Below are 19,555 nucleotides of genomic sequence, written 5' to 3'. Positions count from 1 at the left end.
TATAATTCCACGCTTTTCCCACTACGCTAGCTCACTCAGTCAAATAAAAGTTTACTCAATAAAAATAAATATGAAAACCATATATTTGAAATAACAAAAATGCGCGCATGGTCTTCTTCAACCTCACGACCTTGGTTCAGCCACCACCATGGCTAACCTCGAGTTTCCTTGATTCTCCATCAAATTGAAAAATGTAAAATGCCAAGTTGCTCAGAAATTTAACACAAATTCAACCATGTAACTTATTAAAGCTAACAATCATAGATAAGCATGAATTATGAAGATCCTAATCTAAAACCCTAACTTAACAACTTCAATAATCTATGAACACAGTTAATTTCAATTCAAAGTGAGAACCCAAATTGCTTTAGCGACATGATATCTACATCTTTCCTCTAAAAAATTATGCTAAAGATGCTTGTATGGAGGTATCCAAATTCGAACAACTTACCTCTTGAAGAAAATTTACAGAACTCGAGTAAGGGCTGCCAGGTGCAAGGTGATGATCCAAATAGCTTCCTTGGACTTCACTGAGTGTATTCCAACCCTTAGCTTGCCCTGAAAGTTGTTGAATCTCCCTCACCAAATCAAAGTGCAAAACTCGTGTATGGTTTTTGTTGTACCCCAATTTTTGACCACTAAGATCCCACCATATTCCAAATATTAGGATCATTATTATCATCATTATAATCATGCATATATCAATTGTTAACCCAAAAAAATACATGTTACTTGTGTCCTAAGACAAGAGACTGATCAAGAGAAGACTGAGCAAATTAGGTTTTTGAGGCCCACAAGGAAGTTCAAAATTCTCCTATGATTCAAAGGGTTCTCTCATCAATATCTAAGTCCAAGGTTAGCCCAATTCAAGATCAACAACTCTCAAGATCACCTGAGGCCCCAAATTAGGGTTTTAACCTAATTCCACTTGAGGGTTGACTTTTAATCAGGACACGGCTCCAAGGCTCAAACCATGATTCAAGGTCATCCAAATTAACATTTTAATCCATTAACATCATTCATTTGAAGAGGGTACCTTGATTCATATGGAATCCACCAAACTGCAGTTCATCTGGAAAAAGTCAACTATGTGGGTCAACCTTTGACTTTTGAGAAAAATGGTCAACCTTGAACTTTTAAGGATTCAAATCATCATCATATGATTATAGAAGACATTTGGCCAAGAAAAATCAAGAAAATTCATCAAGAATCAAAAATTCAACAAAAGTCAAAATTAGGGTTTTAAGTGATTTTAACCTAATTTTAGGAACTTCAAATTTTGTCTACACACTCAAAAATCTCCCAACATGAAACTTGTAGATCTTAATCAAACATACAACTTTGTCTCTACTCATGATTTCATCAAAAATGATTATTTTGAGAGATTTGGAATTTTCAAGGTTATGTTCAAAAAACTTAGAGAAATTTTAAGTGTTTTCACTTAGATCTTTCTTAACTTTGTGGCCATTTTTCTCCATGATCCCAAAGGAGTTTGAGAAAACTTTCAACAAGTGACTTGAATTATGTAGCAAGGGTTTTCCAAAGAGACCAATAGCACGAAATTCCACGGCTTGAGCTATGAGATATGATTTTGCAAAGAAGGCTCCACCAAAAGATCAGACCAAACATGTCTAAAGCATCTAACAACTCCAAAGCATGCTTGTGCTTCACCATTGAAACTATAACTTTCTCATTTCTTCACAAACAAATAAAGAGGTACAAGTATCACATGTGAACTCAAACTTCTAATTTTTTTCCCTCCACAAACCCTAAATCGTTCCTATAAATATAGGGTATCACTCCCTTGATCAAACACACAAAAATTCAAAGTCACCCTTCATTCCAAATTCATCATTTTGTGTCATTTTGCATTTTGGTAGAATTTTTTAGTTAGAGAAGCTCTGGGTGCAAACCAAGTATCCCAATAACTTCTAAACCTCATTTGTGAGCTATACATCATCTTCACCACTTCCAAAACCCTCTCAAACTCAGAATCACCAGTAATCCACCATTAAAGAGCTTCATTGAACCATAACCTTCAAACATTCACCATGCTCACACATTGTCCAAAACTAAACATCCAAACACTCTCTATACCTCATATAGAGACTACTGGATGCATTAGAACACGACTGTAACTCATAAATTAAAAGCTCCATTTTCAACTTGCCCTTCATAGCCGGCCGAGGTCTCCAGATCAATCCAGGTACTCTCAAGCCAAAGTAAGTGTCGTAATAGCTTCCTGGTGATCCACTGAAGCTAACTGTATCATTAGAACATGCCCAAAATCACTCTAAAGCCATTCAAGGTTTCCAGTTGCAGAGGTATGTAGCTTGAATTCGAACTCTCTGTTTTAAGCATCATTTCTTGTGTTTCTTGATACCAATCTGACCAGAACAATGTGAGGAAGGATAACCCTAAGGTTTTAGGGTTTAATTTTGTGTGTCCAAGATTTAATTTGAAAAGTTAGTTTTAGGGTTCTTAAGCGATTCTCAGAAATTCATGAGTTTGAGTGTGTTTTAATTGTTGTTAATTATGTGGTTGAATTTGTGGTTAAAATCTGATCAAATTGCACTTTTACTTTGTTAAAATTGGTTAAGAATTAGAGAACTTGAGTTTTGTGCCATGGTTGTATTGTTGTTGTTCTTGCACGAGGAAGAAGATGGCCATGGCGCCAATCTTCATTTAAAAATGCAAATTTAAAGTAAAAGAAATTAGAAGTATATGTTATATGACTACATCGTTATAGCAGGATTGGCAATTGTGTGTGTACTTAGTGCGTCTATAAGGTTTGGGGTTCGAATACCCCTCGCCCCAGACCTTTTGATTTTATTTTTTCATTCACTTGCTTTCACATATGTTGAACTGGGTGGGCCTCATGATCAAACGTGCGCGCTTGGCCCAGTGGTTAAGTTTTGTGTTGCAGTGGTGAAGGTCCTGAGTTCAAACCATAGCAAGGTCAGGTTTATATTTTTTAACACTAGTTTTTATCACTTTTTATTAAACTTCAAAAAATCATAAAAAAATAGAAAAAATAATCTTTCTTACTTGTTCTTTCTTGTGTAGTTTATTTAACTTGTGTATATTTATATCATGTTTTAAAAAACTCAAAAATATTTAATATTTTATCATTTAAAAATTAAAACAAAAACATGTCCCTTTATGTTAAAAAAATCAACCAAAAATCTTTTCTTTTGAATATTTCTTCAAAGTGACTTTGTATATTTTTGTGAATGTTTGTTTAGGGTTAGGATAGCATTTCTTTGACTATACCATGTACCCTTAGACCAATACTCTTTTAGGATTTGGTATTCAGTCATTAAAATTAATTAGGTTTAGGTCTTTATTTCAAAAACTTAATTTCAAAAACCCTAGGTTTAAAACCCTAAAAGAAACATGTTGATCTTTGCCTATCCATGAACTTTTTACTTTGTACATATACTTGTTGATTTCAATCCTTGTATTTTTGTACTTATTTATTTATCTTTGGAAAAGAGTTTGTGTACACTTGTTGATTTTCACCATTGTGTTTTTATACTTGTTATCCATTGTATTATCATTTCTATATACATTGTTTATCTAACCCACATGCATGAGTTTCATATTCATCCATATATGAATTCATCCAAAGGTATAAACATCTTTTCTCATTATCATTGATGATTATTATACTTACTTGTTTGTCTTTTGTGAGGTATACATTGATTGTTTGCTTAAGTTGTTTGTTGAAAATCCAAAGGAATGGGAATGGTATTGACTAAAATTGTCAAGGTACTCAAACTCTTTTCCAAATATCTTTTATTTTAGTGTTTAAGTATTGTTAAATCTTTCCACTTGTTTTATGGTTTTGTATTGTTAAAGCTTAACCAAGCCATCGTATTTTTAAACCTTGGTACTAAGAGGAGAATTATTCCCGGTGAAACTACTCTTAGTCCATTGACCTTGTATTTCTAAAGCTTGGTCTTTTTCATTTGGTTTTGTATTGTTAAAGCTCAACCACCCCTTTTGTTTTTAAAACCTTGTACTAAGAGGAGAATTATTCCCGGTGAAACTACTCTTAGTCCATTGACCCTGTATTGTTAAAGCTTGGTCCCTTTTATTAAAAACTTATTAAATATTGTTAAAGCTTAACCTTTTAAAAAACTTGTTGAGTATTGTTAAAGCTCACACCCAATAAGATTTGGGCCACTTTGGCCCCCTTTTATTTTCCTTTTAAGGGGAACTACAAAAGCTCTGACTTCTCTTTTCTTTAAAAGGGGTATGTAGGCCTAAGATGCAATGTTTTATCGAGCTCACTTTCAAAAAATTCTTTTCCCATCCCCACACTCTTTTTAAAAAATTTCACATATGCTTTTCAAAACAAAATGTACACAAAAACAATAACATTTTCAAAGAGGTTCCCATGGAGTACCATGGATATGAGGGGTGCTTAAAACCTTTCCCTGGTATAACAAACCCCCTTACCCAAATCTCTGATAAGTTTATTAGTTTTGATTTTAAAAACTTCTGTGGGTTTTATTCGCTCTATCTCCCATTCCTTTTTGGAAACAATAAAGCGCGGTGGCGACTCTGTTTTAAACAAATGAGCTAAGTTTTTCCCATGGCTTTAGTCTCACCAAATTTCACCGCTACAGTTATGGTAGTTGATGATGGAGGTGTTCCATAATTTGTTTGAATGATTGGACAAGTTATATGGGATGTATATGAAGTGTTTGAAGTGGAATTTTGGATAATGCTTGAGCCAAATGAAATTTTGATGGTTAAAGCTCAAAACCACTTAAAATGGGGGTTCAATAGTGATTTTGAGTTTGGGGTGGTTTTGAAGGTGGTGATTATGATGAACAACTTCCAAATAATGTTTAGAAGTTGTTTGGATGGTTGTTTGACACTAGAATACTCAGAACTTAACATGGCTAAGAAAATGCAAATGACACAAAAATGGACTTTCAAGTGAGAGGGTGACTTTGAGAATTCTTGTGTGTTTGATGCAAGAGGATTTGGTCTCTATTTATAGGCAAGAATTAGGGTTTGTGGGTGAAGAAATCAAAACATTTGAAGATCACATGTGAAAGTTATCCAAATTTGCTTATTGGTGAAGAAAGCTTAAGGTTATGGTTCCCATAGTACTTGCAATGCTTTAAACTTGAACTTAGGGTGGCTTCTCTGTAGCTTAGATGGTTGCTTGTTGGACTTGAATCACTTTTGGTGCAGAGCAAATAAGTTGGAAGCTCCAAGCAAGAGTTGTTGGTGATTAAAGTAGCTTTTATAAAATGGAAGTCACCACTTTTATACATAAATGGAGTAATTCAATGGGTAATGGTGAAAGCACTTGGTTCATAGCTCAAAATCCCTCAAAATCATCTGATTACGGTGTCTCCAACAAGTTATAGGAGCTGTAAACAAGATTCTTGCAGATTTGGATTGGGTTTGAAGCTTTGTTCTTCATGTTCATGGCTTGAATTCAAGTGTCATGGTGCCCTATTTACAAATTCATATCTCATGGCTCAAGTGTTGAAATTTCATGCTAATGGTCTCTTTGGAAATCCTTTGCTATATACTTCAACCCACTTGTTTGTTGTTTCTTCAAAATCATTTTGGAACTAGATGAAAATTGGTCACAAAGTTGGAAGAAATCCTGGTTAAAACACTTAGAATTTTTCTAAATCTTTTGTTAGAAAGTTGGTAAGCTCATATCTTCCAAATGCTTCAACGATGTACTCCCGTAAGGTGTCCTTCTTTTGTTGGATCCCACTGAGAACGACTATTATAGTGTGTTGTTGCTTTCGAGTAGTGAATGGGATGGAAAAAGAGTCGCAAAGATCCTTCTAGGAGTTTATGCTTTAGTCTCAGAGAGCTTTGAACCAAGTTATTACGGATCCTCTGAGGGTTAGAACAGAAAAATTCCATTTTACAGCCCCCAGACATGGTAGTAATCGAGTTTGGTGTCCACGTGTTTTATATGCTCATTTGAATCCCATGGGTTGTTGTAGCTGTGTAACTTGGGAGGATTCTCGAGGGTCTTCAGCATCCTACTATTAAGGATACTCTTTAGGAGCGAAATTTTCTTTTTCTAGGAAGTTTGTGTTTCAATGCCATGCTCCACGTCTCTTTGGGAGTGGCATGACGGAGAATAGTGGGGATGACGAATCTCAGGGAGGTGTGAGTGCCTTCTTTAATCCTAGATTTGTGTGATGGTGTATGGTATTCTCGATGTCGGTGCAATCTGAGAACCTAGAGTCCGTCTTGTATGGAAATACAATGTTAATAAAGATCAATCATGGTTTTACTTCTTGATCATCGTGTGAGGTCGTCTTGTGCACGGAATGGTCTTTGGGAGGAGCATACTGCTAGTTTTCTTTGATTAGGAGTATTCTTTCAGTCAAAGAGTGTGAGTTTTATTGTTGCACCAGGCTATATATATTGTTGAGTACATTATTATCCCATGCATACCTAGATTGTTGCAGTTGTTGGACGCAGATGCGGTGGAGCAGAATAGGACCCAGATGCAGTGGAGCATGTTTTGGGTACGGCGAAGTTGAGTGGACTTGCAAGATTAGCACTCATACGTCCAAGGCATTGAATAAACAAGAAGTAGTATGAGTGTGAAAATAAGTAGAATATCATATTTTTGACACCTGAAATGCTTTATAGAGAGAGTGTGGTTAGAACCGCCCCCATTTAATTTGGTGTCTCGTGCGAATCACCGTCTATTTAGGTGTGGCAATAGAAAATTGGCATGAGATCAGAATTGTGTGCTTTGAACAATAGTAAGACGAAAATTATACCTCATACCCCCCATTATCCCTCTACCCCTACATTTTTAAAAATATTCCAATTTTACCCTTTTAATTTATCAAATAATTTTATTATTTAATATTTACCATTTCACACGCCTATTAAAGTGCACCGGATAACTTGCAATCAAGTTTTTCGATTTGCAATCTTTCTTCACAAAATAATTTGCTGTCAAGTTTTCCGGTATGTAATTTTTATTCACCAGATAACTTGCAATCAAGTTTTCTGGTATGTAATTTTTTTCCGAATAACTTATGCAACAATTAAAACTAAGTCCTAAAGTAAATAAAACTGTGGCCTATTGTAATAAACATGGTTTTTACAACTTATGAAAATTTGTATATCCCACGCTTGAGAGATAACTATTTTATTTACTTTTGGCCATGGTTTTCCTTGTTGCCTAAACTTTTTTTTTTAAAAAATTCGGGTTAGTTAAAAAGTATGCACTATCATCATTTCTAAATGGTTTTAGATCTTTTTCCTAACAACCCTTTTCATGTTTCCATCACATTTTGACTTCATCAAGATTAAATGTAGTGAGGAAAAAGTATGATGAAAAGACTCGTGTTAGTTTGTGGGGTTAGTCGGTAATCCTTAATGTAGTTAAGGGCGTTACAGACACTACATTTAGTCTTGATGAAGTCAAAATGTGATAGAAACATGAAAAGGGTTGTTAGGAAAAATATCTAAAACCATTTAGAAATGATGATGGTGCATATCTTTTAACTAACCCGAAAATTAAAAAAAATTAAAAAGATTAAAAAGTTTAGGAAACAAGAAAAAATCGTGGCCAAAAGTAAATAAAATCGTTATCTACAATATTACAAACCGAAAAACTTTACTGCAAGTTATCCGGTGAAGAAAAATTACAAACCAGAAAACTTGACTGGAAGTTATCCGGTGAAAAAAATTACAAACCGGAAAACTTGACTGCACGTTATCCGGTGAAAAAAATTACAGACCAGAAAACTGTTAAAACAAGATGGTAGCTCTTAAGCTTGATTTTATTGAAGGTAAATGAATAGCTTTATAGCCAATACAGAAACTGAAACGTAGAAAAATAAGGAACATGATTTACATTACCTATATCATGGCTATTTCTAAGGAGGAATAAATCAACAAAGAATCCTATTCCTAAAGAATAGGTTTATTCAGAAACTAACTTATAACTTTAACTTGACTAAGTAACGACACTATTCATACAAACTTTCCCATAAACTGAACTGTTATTCAAGAAATACATTCAGTTTATCTCTTCAATGCTGCAAATTCCAAGTCTTTCTCTCAATTTCACGAATACTTCCCAGTTCAAGGCTTTGGTCATGATGTCAGCTAATTGATCCTTAGTGCCACAGTGCACTAGTTCAACTTCTCCTTGCTTTGCCAATTCACGAAGAAAGTGAAATCGAACGTGAATATGCTTACTCTTACCATGCATAACAGGATTTTTCGAAAGTTTAATCGTTGAACTATTATCATAGAAGATAATGCACTTACTTTGCTTAATCCCCAACCTCTCAAGTACTCGCATCATCCAAATGCTTTGTGCAGCACATGCTGCTGCAGAAATAAATTCGGCTTCAGTGGTCGATAACGACACCATAGGCTGCTTCTTAGAACTCCAAGCAACTAATCCATTCGACATCTAAAAAACATATCCTGAGGTGCTCTTTCGGTCTTCAAGATCACCGACATAGTCAATATCACAGAAAGCTACCAAATTTTCTTCTCCTTCTCTTTTGTAAACCAGCCCCTATTCAGTGGTCCCTCTTAAGTAGCGCAGAACCCTTTTCACAGCTTGTTGATGCATAGTAGTTGGAGCTTCCATGAAACGAGCCACCAGACTCACAACATACGTCAGATCCGGCCTAGTGGCAGTTAGGTACATAAGACTTCCCACCATTTGCTTATATGTGGTAGCATCAACCTTCAGCCCTCCAGCATCCTTTGTAAGTTTGCACCCTGGAACAATTGGGTTACTGACAGATGAACAATTTTGTAAACCAAACCTTTCCAGTACTTCATTAGCATACTTCCTTTGACAAATAAAAATTCCATTTGAAGTTTGTGTAACTTCCACACCAAGAAAATATCTCATGCATCCCATATCAGTCATCTCAAATTCCTTCTTCATTGAGCTCTTGAATTCTTTGAACATTTTCTCACTACTTCCTGTAAAGATGAGGTCATCGACATACAAATTCACAATAAGAACTTCTCCTTCTCCTTCCTTATTTGTAAACAAAGTGTGATCGCTCATGCTTCGTTCAAAGACTTCCTTGACAAAGTATGATTCTATCTTGCTGAACCATGCTCGAGGGGCCTGTTTAAGCCCATAGAGAGCTTTATTTAGTTTATACACTTTGTCTTCTTCACCGATCACCTCATATCCCTTCGGTTGCTCCACATATACTTCCTCTGTTATTTCTCCATGTAGGAATGCACTTTTGACATCGAGTTGATAAACTTTCCATCCTCGACTAGCGGCAATGGACAATGTTATTCGAATTGTATCCCATCTTGCCACGGGCGCAAATACCTCAGTGTAATCGATTCCAGCTTGTTGAACATACCCTTTCGCGACAAGACGCGCTTTGCATTTGTCTACTTCTCCTTTTTCATTCATTTTGGTCTTAAACACCCACTTAACACCAATTGTTTTTGCTCCTATTGGCATATTTGTTAATTCCCATGTTCCATTCTTCTCAATTGCTGCAATCTCATGCTCCATTGCATCCCTCCATACTTGACTTTTGGTTGCTTCCTCAAAGGTGGTGGGATCATTTGAAACAAACATAGCAAGCTGCTGCATCTCCTGGGTAAGCTGCTCCACTTCTTCATTTTCCTCCTTGGACAATCCAGCTCCAGTCTCATAGTCTCTCATCCATACCGGCTTCCTTCTTTTTCTCTTTTCCGGAAGATTGATGCTTTCATCTTCTGAATCTGTATTCTCTTTATTCTCTTCATTTTCTTCACACATAGGATCAAAAGAGTTAGTTTCTCCTGTCTTCTTCCAATCCCACTTTTCCATTTCATCAAAAACTACATCTCGGCTAATGATGATCTTCTTTGTTTCTGGATCATACATTCGAAAAGCTCTCGACTCCTCACTAACTCCCATGTACACACACTTGATGCTCTTCTCATCCAACTTCTTCCTTGTGACATCAGGAATATGAACATGTCTTATGCATCCAAGCACCTTGAGGTGTACCACTGATGGTTTCTTTCCTTTCCACGCTTCTTCGGGTGTCATGTTTGGCAAGGCTGAGGTTGGACATCTATTCAAAACATGAGTGGCCAGGTTTGCTGCTTCCGGCCAGTACTCCTTTGGAACATCTCGCGCTGCAAGCATACATCGCACCATATTCATCAAGGTTCGGTTTCTTCTTTCCGCAACCCCGTTCTGCTGCGGTGAGTAGGTAGCAGTGAGTTGTCTTGCGATTCCATTGGTGCTACAATAGTCATTGAACTCTGATGAAGTGAACTCCCCACCTCTGTCGGTGCGTAAACAAATTATGTTGTATCCTGCTGTATTCTCAACTGAAGACTTGAACCTTTTGAATGTATCAAAAGCTTCAGACTTGGCATGTAGAAAGTAGGACCACATTTTTCGACTATAATCATCTATAAAAGTAATTATATACCTTTTATGACTGTGAGATTCAGGAGTAATTGCGCCACATATGTATGAGTGAATTAGTTGTAGAGGTCTGGATGCTCTCCAAGTGCTTATTTTCGGAAAAGAATCACGTTGCTGCTTTCCTTTCATACATATGGTGCACACCTTGGATTGATTCTTTAATATTGGCAGGCCTTGAACCATCTTCCTATAGGCAAGAGTACGCAGCCCTTTCATGTTAAGATGTCCGAACCTTTGATGCCATAAGTTTGTGACATTTTCAGAGGTTACATTGAAATACGCTTCTCTTGATATATCATTAGAGACAACAGGAATAGACGCCAGAAGCACAAACATACGATTTGCGGATATCACAGTTCGTATGATCAGACCTCTAACATCATGATAAATGCTACAACAGCCATTCTTAATTAATATGGATAGATTTCGTTCTTGAAGCTGACCAATGCTAAGGAGATTTGATTTAAGATCAGGAATGTAAAATACCTCTGTGATGACCATAACTCGTCCATCTATTTTCATTCGAATTTTGCCTTTTCCCATGAAACCAATTTGGAGTCATTTCCAAGCTTAACACTGTGTCTGAATGATTTATCTATTTCAATAAACCATTTCATATCTCCACTCATGTGATTACTTCACCCGGAGTCCATAAACCATATTTCATCTCGTGTGGCTCCTTGCATTTCCACATATGACATAAGAAGCATCTCTTCTCCTTCATCCAACTCTGCGTTTTCTGCGTAATTGGCATAGGTGGGACATTCGTATTGGAAATGGCTCAGCTTGTGACATCGATAACACTCAACTGTGGATTTATTGAATGCACTGCCTCTGCCTCTACCTCTGTATCCTCCACGCCCTCTGCCTCTGTTACTGAATCGTTCGTCAACTCGTAAATTAGAATTGTCTTCGGTAACCTTCAGTACTTGTTCAGTCACATCCTTCCGCTTTATCTTGTATTCGTGTACAAGTAATGAACTGTGCAGTTCATCTACCGTCATCTTATTGATATCCTTGGATTCTTCTATTGAGCATACAATATAATTGTATTTGTCGAACAGTGTGCGCAGACTCTTCTCAATAATATGTCTATCCTCCATGGTCTCTCCTGCCCCTCTCATGTCATTTGCAATTAACATGACTCTAGAAATATAATCATTCACACACTCACCATTTTGCATTTCTAGAATTTCGAAATCCCGACGCAGCCTTTGGAGTTGAGCTCGTTGAACTCGAGCATTCCCCTGATATTTTTGCTTCATTGAATCCCATAATGCTTTGGAGGTGGATTTGTTGGTGATTGTTTTCAAAATATTCTTATCAATAGATTGAAACAGATAATTCCTTGCCTTCAAGTCCTTTAGCTTTTTCTCCTCCAAGGTTCGTCGTTCTGCTCCTGTGAGTGACTCCAACAGTTTAGGCTCTTCATAGCCTTGCTCCACCAAGATCCAGTACTTCTTGGATCTCAACAAGTTTTCCATTAGCATGGACCAGTGATCATAATCTCCATCGAACATCGGAATACTGAGAAGGTTATTGCCGTCAGATATGGCTTGCTGTTTCCTCTCTTTCTATGTTTCACTCAATTTCTCTCTATTTTTTTTTTCTTCTAAAAATCAGGCCCTTGTGTGAGCTCTGATGCCACTGTTAAAACAAGATGGTAGCTCTTAAGCTTGATTTTATTGAAGGTAAATGAATAGCTTTATAGCCAATACAGAAACTGAAACGTAGAAAAATAAGGACCATGATTTACATTACCTATATCATGGCTATTTCTAAGGAGGAATAAATCAACAAAGAATCATATTCCTAAAGAATAGGTTTATTCAGAAACTAACTTATAACTTTAACTTGACTAAATAACGGCACTATTCCAACAAAAACTTGATTGCAATATCCGGTGCACTTTGATAGGAGTGTAAAATGGTCAATATTAAATAATAAAATTATTTTATAAATTAAAAGGATAGAATTGAAATATTTTAAAAAATATAAGAGTAGACGGATAATTGTAGAAGTATGAGGTATAATTTTCTAATAAGACTATACATATTCCTCTTTGTTTTCCTTCGTACTACTTCTTGCTTTTGGGCCTCAACACATGGCCCATAATAACAACTTCTATCATATACCAATTTAATATTCAAATTTTGACGGTGAGAAAAACACATTTAATGATGAAAAGAGTAGAAATTTATGAAAAACAATAAATTCTATTGTTGTAGAGAATCCAATATTGAATGAGTGATATGATACTTTTAAATGACACATTTCTTATGCCAAATGGGAACTGACTTATGCTCATATATGTCTTGATTTTTATGGTATAAGAACTAAATTACAAAGAAAAACACACAAGTTATATGATTTAACAAAAGTGTTGTGTATTACATTTGCATTAAGTTCCATTAATATGACTGCTTCTACAGGACTCTAATTGGAATTATTTTAAATTAATTGGTACTGTCTTGTTATCTATAGATGTTAACGATGACAATATGAGACATATCTTATACCAAATGGGGTCTATGTGTGCGTATTTGTTTTTTGTTGTACCAGAAGAAAATTACAAAAGGAAAACACAAAATTATGATATAACAAAAATTGTTTTGATCATGTTTGCAATAAGTGCCGTTTGTAATGACATATGAGGGGCCTAGCTTTAATGCTAAAAATAATTGCTAGTGTCACATAATTTAGCTAGTAGCATAGGCAGTTGTTTCTATTAGCAATGATATCTTAAGATATCATTATAGGACTCAAATTGGTACTATTGTTTTAATTTTGTCACATACTAAAATGAGCTGGTAGAATCATGAAAGCTAAGTGATTGATTTGAAAACAAGAAAACTACAACTAATCCATGTAGAAAAGGTAGCCTAGGTTTGGAGTTATATGGGCTTAATTGAATGATGCCTAGGTGGCTGATATGCCAGCCACTATAACTTTATTCATTTGTCTATATTAGTCTTACATATCTCAACCATCAAAAATAAATATCTTTCCTTAAAAAGTTTCATCTCACTTTAATAATTTCATATTAATGGTTGAGATGTCATAATTGAAACAAATTAAAAGAATGTTGAAAGAGAGAAATATCTGAAAATTTTATTTGCCCAAAATCAAAGCATGAAAACAGTGGAGTGTATCACAAGGTTGCACATATACAATAAGCCCAAATTCCTATTGGGCTTCTCAATGAAAATGTAAGTTTTTAGGCCCATAGAATTTGTTTCACTCCAGTCCGTTTCATTTCCTTTTCTCAATGGTGTTTGAACTTTTCTAGAAGAGTAAGATTTCGGTCAATGTAATTGAGATACATCAGTATTCAATCAATTTAAAAAGTTGCTTTTTTTTTTCTTATAATCAGAAATGGAAGGAGTATATGAGAGGATAATAATTCATAACACTATTAGCAATAATACAGCTGCAAGGATCTATTGGTTATATTTCCCTTTGTTGATTCATCAATTATATTTCAACACACCTATTGATTATATTTCTCTTTACAGTTCACCAATGATTAATGTTATTTAGTGTAATTAAAATGGTACATGATCATTTATCATGTTTTTTTTCAATTTAAAAAAAAAATAAAAAAACTTAAAGGTATAACAAAATATTAACTTACCTATCTAAACCCCTTCTTTAAACTAGGATATTAACTTAGCTATCTAAACCCTTCATTTAAAACTAGGGGTAGCGAACGGACATACCAGTCCCGATTTAGATCCACCCAGCAAAAATCTGCAAAAAAACAGAATATAGAGTAATCATAGTTGAGGGTGCGAGTCTAAAACTTTGATCTGCTATACAAAATATGAAAGCAAATGAAGGCGAGACAGGCTTGCACCCCTAAAAGCTAAAAGTTGCACAAAAAAAAATTTGTTAATGCCATGCCTATAAATGCTAGAAAAATACAGAACAGCAAGACAAATTAGAGAATGCGAGGCTAAAACTTTGTACCGTTCTACAAAACAATGCGGTTCATTTACCTACCCCTAATACAAATCTACCATAAATCTACCATTAGACAACCCTTAGTTTCAAGTAAGTATTGAGTGTTATTAACATGAACCATTTAAAGATGCACTTGAAAATTTTCAATTTGGTGGATGAGTGAAAGATGGAAAGCTAAAAAAGAAAAGATACATAGGAGTCTTGCTAAATGGAACACTAAAGAGAGGTCACAAAACATGATTACAAGATCTATCATTACAAATTTACTTGTGAAATGAGGGATAATGAGTGTTCTTTGCTTTCCCAAGCCTTACAAGTTTTGCCAGAAAATCTCATTCTCAATCAGGCACACACATTAACATTTAGTACCAAAAGCCATAATCTCTTGGTTGACTCAAGCACACAAATAAACAGTACCGCAAAGGCCCCGTTTGGTATTGAATTTAAAGCACGCTAAGCACAAATAATGATGGTTATAATTGAATGCAGTAAATTAATGTGATTACTGATTACAGATAGACAGTATTTGATGCATAATCTATTCTAATATAACACAAAATGATGCCATTAAAGAATTAGTGTGTGTATAAAATGCCACTGAGCATTTTCTTCAGTTCCAGAGTCTCACTTTTGTGTAGTAGTAACATTCACATCCTATTTGCAGTACAATGCAATTGACATACAGCTTTAAATCAAAGAATCCAACATCTACATGCTTGTGCATCCTGAGGCCCTTCAAACCATCTATCCCATGATAGGTTTACAGGTGCATGTATTCTGTAATCAAAGAAAAGTGATGATTACTCTCGAAACCTACAATAAATAATAATGAATACAAAGTAAATATGTAAGTAATAGAAATTACTCTGGGAGTAGTGGATCGGGTTTACTATCCATGTTGTGTAGCAATCTGCGTTATGCCAAGTAAAATTGTTTAAGCCTTATAGCATTTTGAGAACAGTAAGAAAAAAAACTGCTTGGTGCATTCATCCCCCATGTGGAAAGAAGGGGCAATGGGCCAACCCGACAAGAATTTTCTAGATGTTTCAAATAACACAACATATAATTTTCTCTTCAACTATAAATAACTATTTTCCAATATCGTCTTTCTCAAAAGAGAGAAACAACTGTTAAGTCAGTACTTACTCTTTGCATATAGCCGATACGTTTTCTGTTTTCTCGAGTTCATCTAATTCTTCCTGAAAATATTTAGGAAAAGAAAATGATTAGCGACAAATGCAGAAATACAGTAATAGAGATGACTGACTTTTAAAAGCAGTTAATTATAGGCTTAACCTGCAAGAAAACACACAACCATGCAAAATTGCCGAACATTGATTTCAGCAATTAGAAAAGCAAGCAACATAACCATTTACTAAATACTCACATCCATGACAAGAATCAAGAAACACAAATCAATGAGAACTTAATAACTGAAACACTTGATTTTTTGTTAGGAAGTCGGATAGACACATGACACAAATTATCCTCTCCTATAAGTTAATCTATTTTGAATTTTGCTCTCCTATATTACAACTTTCACTAAAATTTCTATCAACTGCATATTTCATGCAAGAACAAACCATATGGTAAAGGATGGGTTTCAACTTTCCAGATTTATATAATGGAAGGAACTACGCATATCTACTCCGAAGATACACATGCTATAATTTAACCAACTACTACATTAACTTTTTTATCGCATTAATGCCAGCAGGAATCGAACAAACTCTAAACCACATGGCAGCAGAAGAAACTTTAATTCCGTGACAATCAACCAATATTCTAATAACAACAACAACAATAACAACTAAGCCTTATCCCACTAAGTGGGGTCGGCTACATAGATCAACTTTCGCCATAATGTTCTATCAAGGACCATGCTTCTATCCAAATCATTTATCTCAAGATCTTTCTTAATAACTTCTCTTATAGTCTTTCTAGGTCTTCCTCTTCCTCTAATTGTTTGCCTTCTCTCCATCTGGTCTACCCTCCTTAATATAAAATCTATTGGTCTTCTCTCCACATGCCCAAACCATCTAAGTCTATTTTCCACCATCTTTTCCACTATCGGCGCTACCCTGACACTCTCTCTAATATTTTCATTTCTAATAAACTTAAACTATTAAGCCTATGTTTGTTTACACCAATATTGTTAAATAGCCATTATAGCAGCCCTATACCGCTATAGCTTAGTGGAATTTGGGAATTTGGACAACCCGTTATTATTCTACTAAAATAGAAGGAACTATGCATATCTACTCCGAAGATACACATGCTATAAACAAACCAACTATTACATTAACTTTTTTCTCGCATTAATGACAGCAGAAATCAAACAAACTCTAGACCACGAGACAGCAAAAGAAACTTCAATACCGCGACAATCAACCAATATTCCAATCAGCTTAAACTATTAAGCCTATGCTTATTCACACCAATGATATTAAATAGCCATTATCGCAGCCCTATACCGCTATAGCATAGTGGAATTTGAACAAACCACTATTATTCCACGATATTAGCAGCACTATCGCGCTAAAATGCTGTCAAACAGCTACTATAACGGCACTATAACATTATCCTTGAATAGCAGAACTTTAAACATATGCTATTTCCCACTATCCACAATTGACAACACTGGTTTACGCGGCAATCCACTATATCACCGCACATTTACTAACTCCTACAATTCGAATCATCGGCAACACCGTGTAACCAAAACAAAAACACATGCATTATGCATCAAAATTAGGTTCTTCTCAACTTCAATTAGGGCAAGAAATTTTCGTGGCATTAAAAAATGTATCATAGTAGGTATAAAATTAAACACCCTAACAAATTAATAAAAGCAATTAAAATCAAAATCAGCAAGATCTAACAAACCTGAAGAAACTTAGTATCTTGTTGAAGACGCTTCAATTCAGCAAGAATTCGATGCTTCCCTCTCTTATCCGTCGTAGCTCCTTCAACGGCAGCTGAAAAAACAAGGGTTTCTTTCTCCTCATCAGCGGACGACGCCGTTTCAGACGCCATAACAAACTAAGAAGTTTCAAGCGTTTTCATACACGCTATTTTTGTGGTGTGGATCTGAGAGTGTTTAGAAGCGATTCAGCATTAGCGTTTTAGTAGATAGAAATTGGAAAAGAAAAATGAGGATATTTTGTTCAGTCACGGTTGTTTCGAGACGAGAGTGGTTTGCTTTTGGATTTTATTCTTCGAAAAGGGACTTTTTTTTCTTTTCTCTTTTTAGTTGTGCCCTACGTTGCGGTGCGCATTCGTCTAATTTTCAATTTCAAATTATATCAACGCTTTTTCTTTTTTTTTTTTAGATTTAACGGTTGTGGAATTCAACTTGAATGATCTTGACCAATTCAATATAGTATAATAGATTAAATATATTGACTGATTTTAAGGGTCTATTTGAGGAGAAGGGGAGAGGAGGGGAGGGATTTTAATGGAGGGGAGGGAAGGGGAGGGGAGGGGATTTTTTTTAATTAGATATGTGTTTGTTCAAACGAGGGGAGAGGAGGGGAAGAGAGGGATTTTAATCCAAATATTTGATCCAAATATTTTGTAAATGATACCTAAATAAATATAATATTTGTATATAAAAAAAATTAATTATTTACGAAAAATTATATTTATGCTCCAAATATTTTTTATTCAAAAATGATACACAGGAAAAAATCTACTATTGATCTAAATATTTTTATATACGAAATTTACTATTGATCCAAATATTTTTGTAAATGATACCTAAAAAAAATGAAGTTTGTATACGAAAAAAAACCTATTATTTATCTAAATATTTTTATATACGAAAAATGTTATTTATGATCCAAATATTTTTTATTCAAAAATGGAATAGGCCAAAAAATCTATTATTGATCTAAATATTTTTATATACAAAAATTTGATATTAATTCAAATATTTTTGTAAATAACACCCAAACAAAACTAATATTTGTATATGGAAAAAAATCTATTTTTTACAAAAAATTGTATTTATAATTCAAATATTTTTATTCCAAAATGGTATACGGGAAAATAATTTACTATTGATCTAAATATTTTTATATACGAAATTTACTATCGATCCAAATATTTTTGTAAATATTTGCCTAAACAAAAATGAGGTATGTATATGGGAAAAATCTATTATTGATCTAAATATTTTTATATACGAGAAATAGTATTTATGATCAAATATTTTTGTAAATATTTTCCTAAACAAAAATGAGGTTTGTATACGGGAAAAAATCTATTATTGATCTAAATATTTTTATATACGAGAAATAGTATTTATGATCAAATATATTTTATACAAAAATGGTATACGGGGAAAAATCTATTATTGATCTAAATATTTTTTATACGAAAATTTAATATTTGATCCAAATATTTTTGCAAATGATATCTAAATAAAAATAATATTTGTATTATTATTTACGAAAAATACTATTTATGATCCAAATATTTTTTATTAAAAAATGGTATACAGGAAAAAAATCTACTATTGATGTAAATATTTTTATATACGAAATTTATTATGGATCCAAATATCTTTTTAAATGATACCTAAACAAAAATGAAGTCTGTATACGGGAAAAATCTATTATTGACCTAAATATTTTTATATACGAGAAATGGTATTTATTATCAAATATTTTTGATCCAAAAATCGTATACGGGAAAAACTATATTATTTTGATCTAAATATTTTAATATACGAAAATTTAATATTGATCCAAATAATTTTGTAAATGATACCTAAACAAAAATAATATTTGTATACGAAAAAAATATATTATTTACAAAAAATAGTATATATGATTCAAATATTTTTTATTCAAAAATGGTATACGGGAAAAAAATTATTATTGAATAAATATTTTTATATACAAAATTTAATATTGATCTAAATATTTTTGTAAATGTTACCTAAACAAAAATGAAGTGTGTATACGGAAAAAAAAATCTATTATTGATCTAAATATTTTTACATACGAGAAATGATATTTATGGTTAAATATTTTTATTCCAAAAATGGTATACGGGAAAAAATCTATTATTGATCTAAATATTTTATATACGAAATAATCAATTATTTATCTAATTTTTTTCTTTTTTAACATTTTCATTTAAAATAAA

General features: G+C 33.9%; 2 protein-coding genes across 2 annotated transcripts; both read right to left on the bottom strand.

Moving 5' to 3' along the window:
* Nucleotides 1-11,076: 11,076 nt before the first annotated feature.
* On the bottom strand, nt 11,077-11,958 carry LOC131656765 (uncharacterized). Its single transcript, XM_058926384.1, has one exon. The coding sequence runs from the start codon at nt 11,956-11,958 to the stop codon at nt 11,077-11,079; it is 882 nt and encodes a 293-aa protein (XP_058782367.1).
* A 2,680-nt stretch (nt 11,959-14,638) lies between these two features.
* Nucleotides 14,639-17,664, bottom strand: LOC131618868 (guanine nucleotide-binding protein subunit gamma 2-like). Its single transcript, XM_058890027.1, has 4 exons — nt 17,288-17,664; nt 15,548-15,600; nt 15,267-15,311; nt 14,639-15,178 (listed from the first exon to the last, which is right to left on the bottom strand). The coding sequence occupies exons 1-4, from the start codon at nt 17,435-17,437 to the stop codon at nt 15,094-15,096; spliced, it is 333 nt and encodes a 110-aa protein (XP_058746010.1). The 5' UTR covers nt 17,438-17,664; the 3' UTR covers nt 14,639-15,093.
* Between the last annotated feature and the right edge of the window lie 1,891 nt (nt 17,665-19,555).

Source organism: Vicia villosa, linkage group LG1 (genome assembly GCF_029867415.1).
Source record: "Vicia villosa cultivar HV-30 ecotype Madison, WI linkage group LG1, Vvil1.0, whole genome shotgun sequence".
NCBI classification, from domain to species: Eukaryota; Viridiplantae; Streptophyta; class Magnoliopsida; order Fabales; family Fabaceae; genus Vicia; species Vicia villosa.
This window is presented reverse-complemented; position numbering and strand designations above follow the sequence as displayed.

Bases quoted from the DNA above. Each gene is read 5' to 3' on its own strand.
- LOC131656765 (XM_058926384.1), bottom strand. From the start codon at position 11,958: ATGTTCGATGGAGATTATGATCACTGGTCCATGCTAATGGAAAACTTG.
- LOC131618868 (XM_058890027.1), bottom strand. From the start codon at position 17,437: ATGGCGTCTGAAACGGCGTCGTCCGCTGATGAGGAGAAAGAAACCCTT. The intron at 15,601-17,287 runs GTTTGTTAGATC...AAATATTTTCAG, and splicing joins AAGATACTAAGTTTCTTCAG to GAAGAATTAGATGAACTCGA. The intron at 15,312-15,547 runs GTAAGTACTGAC...GGCATAACGCAG, and splicing joins GTATCGGCTATATGCAAAGA to ATTGCTACACAACATGGATA.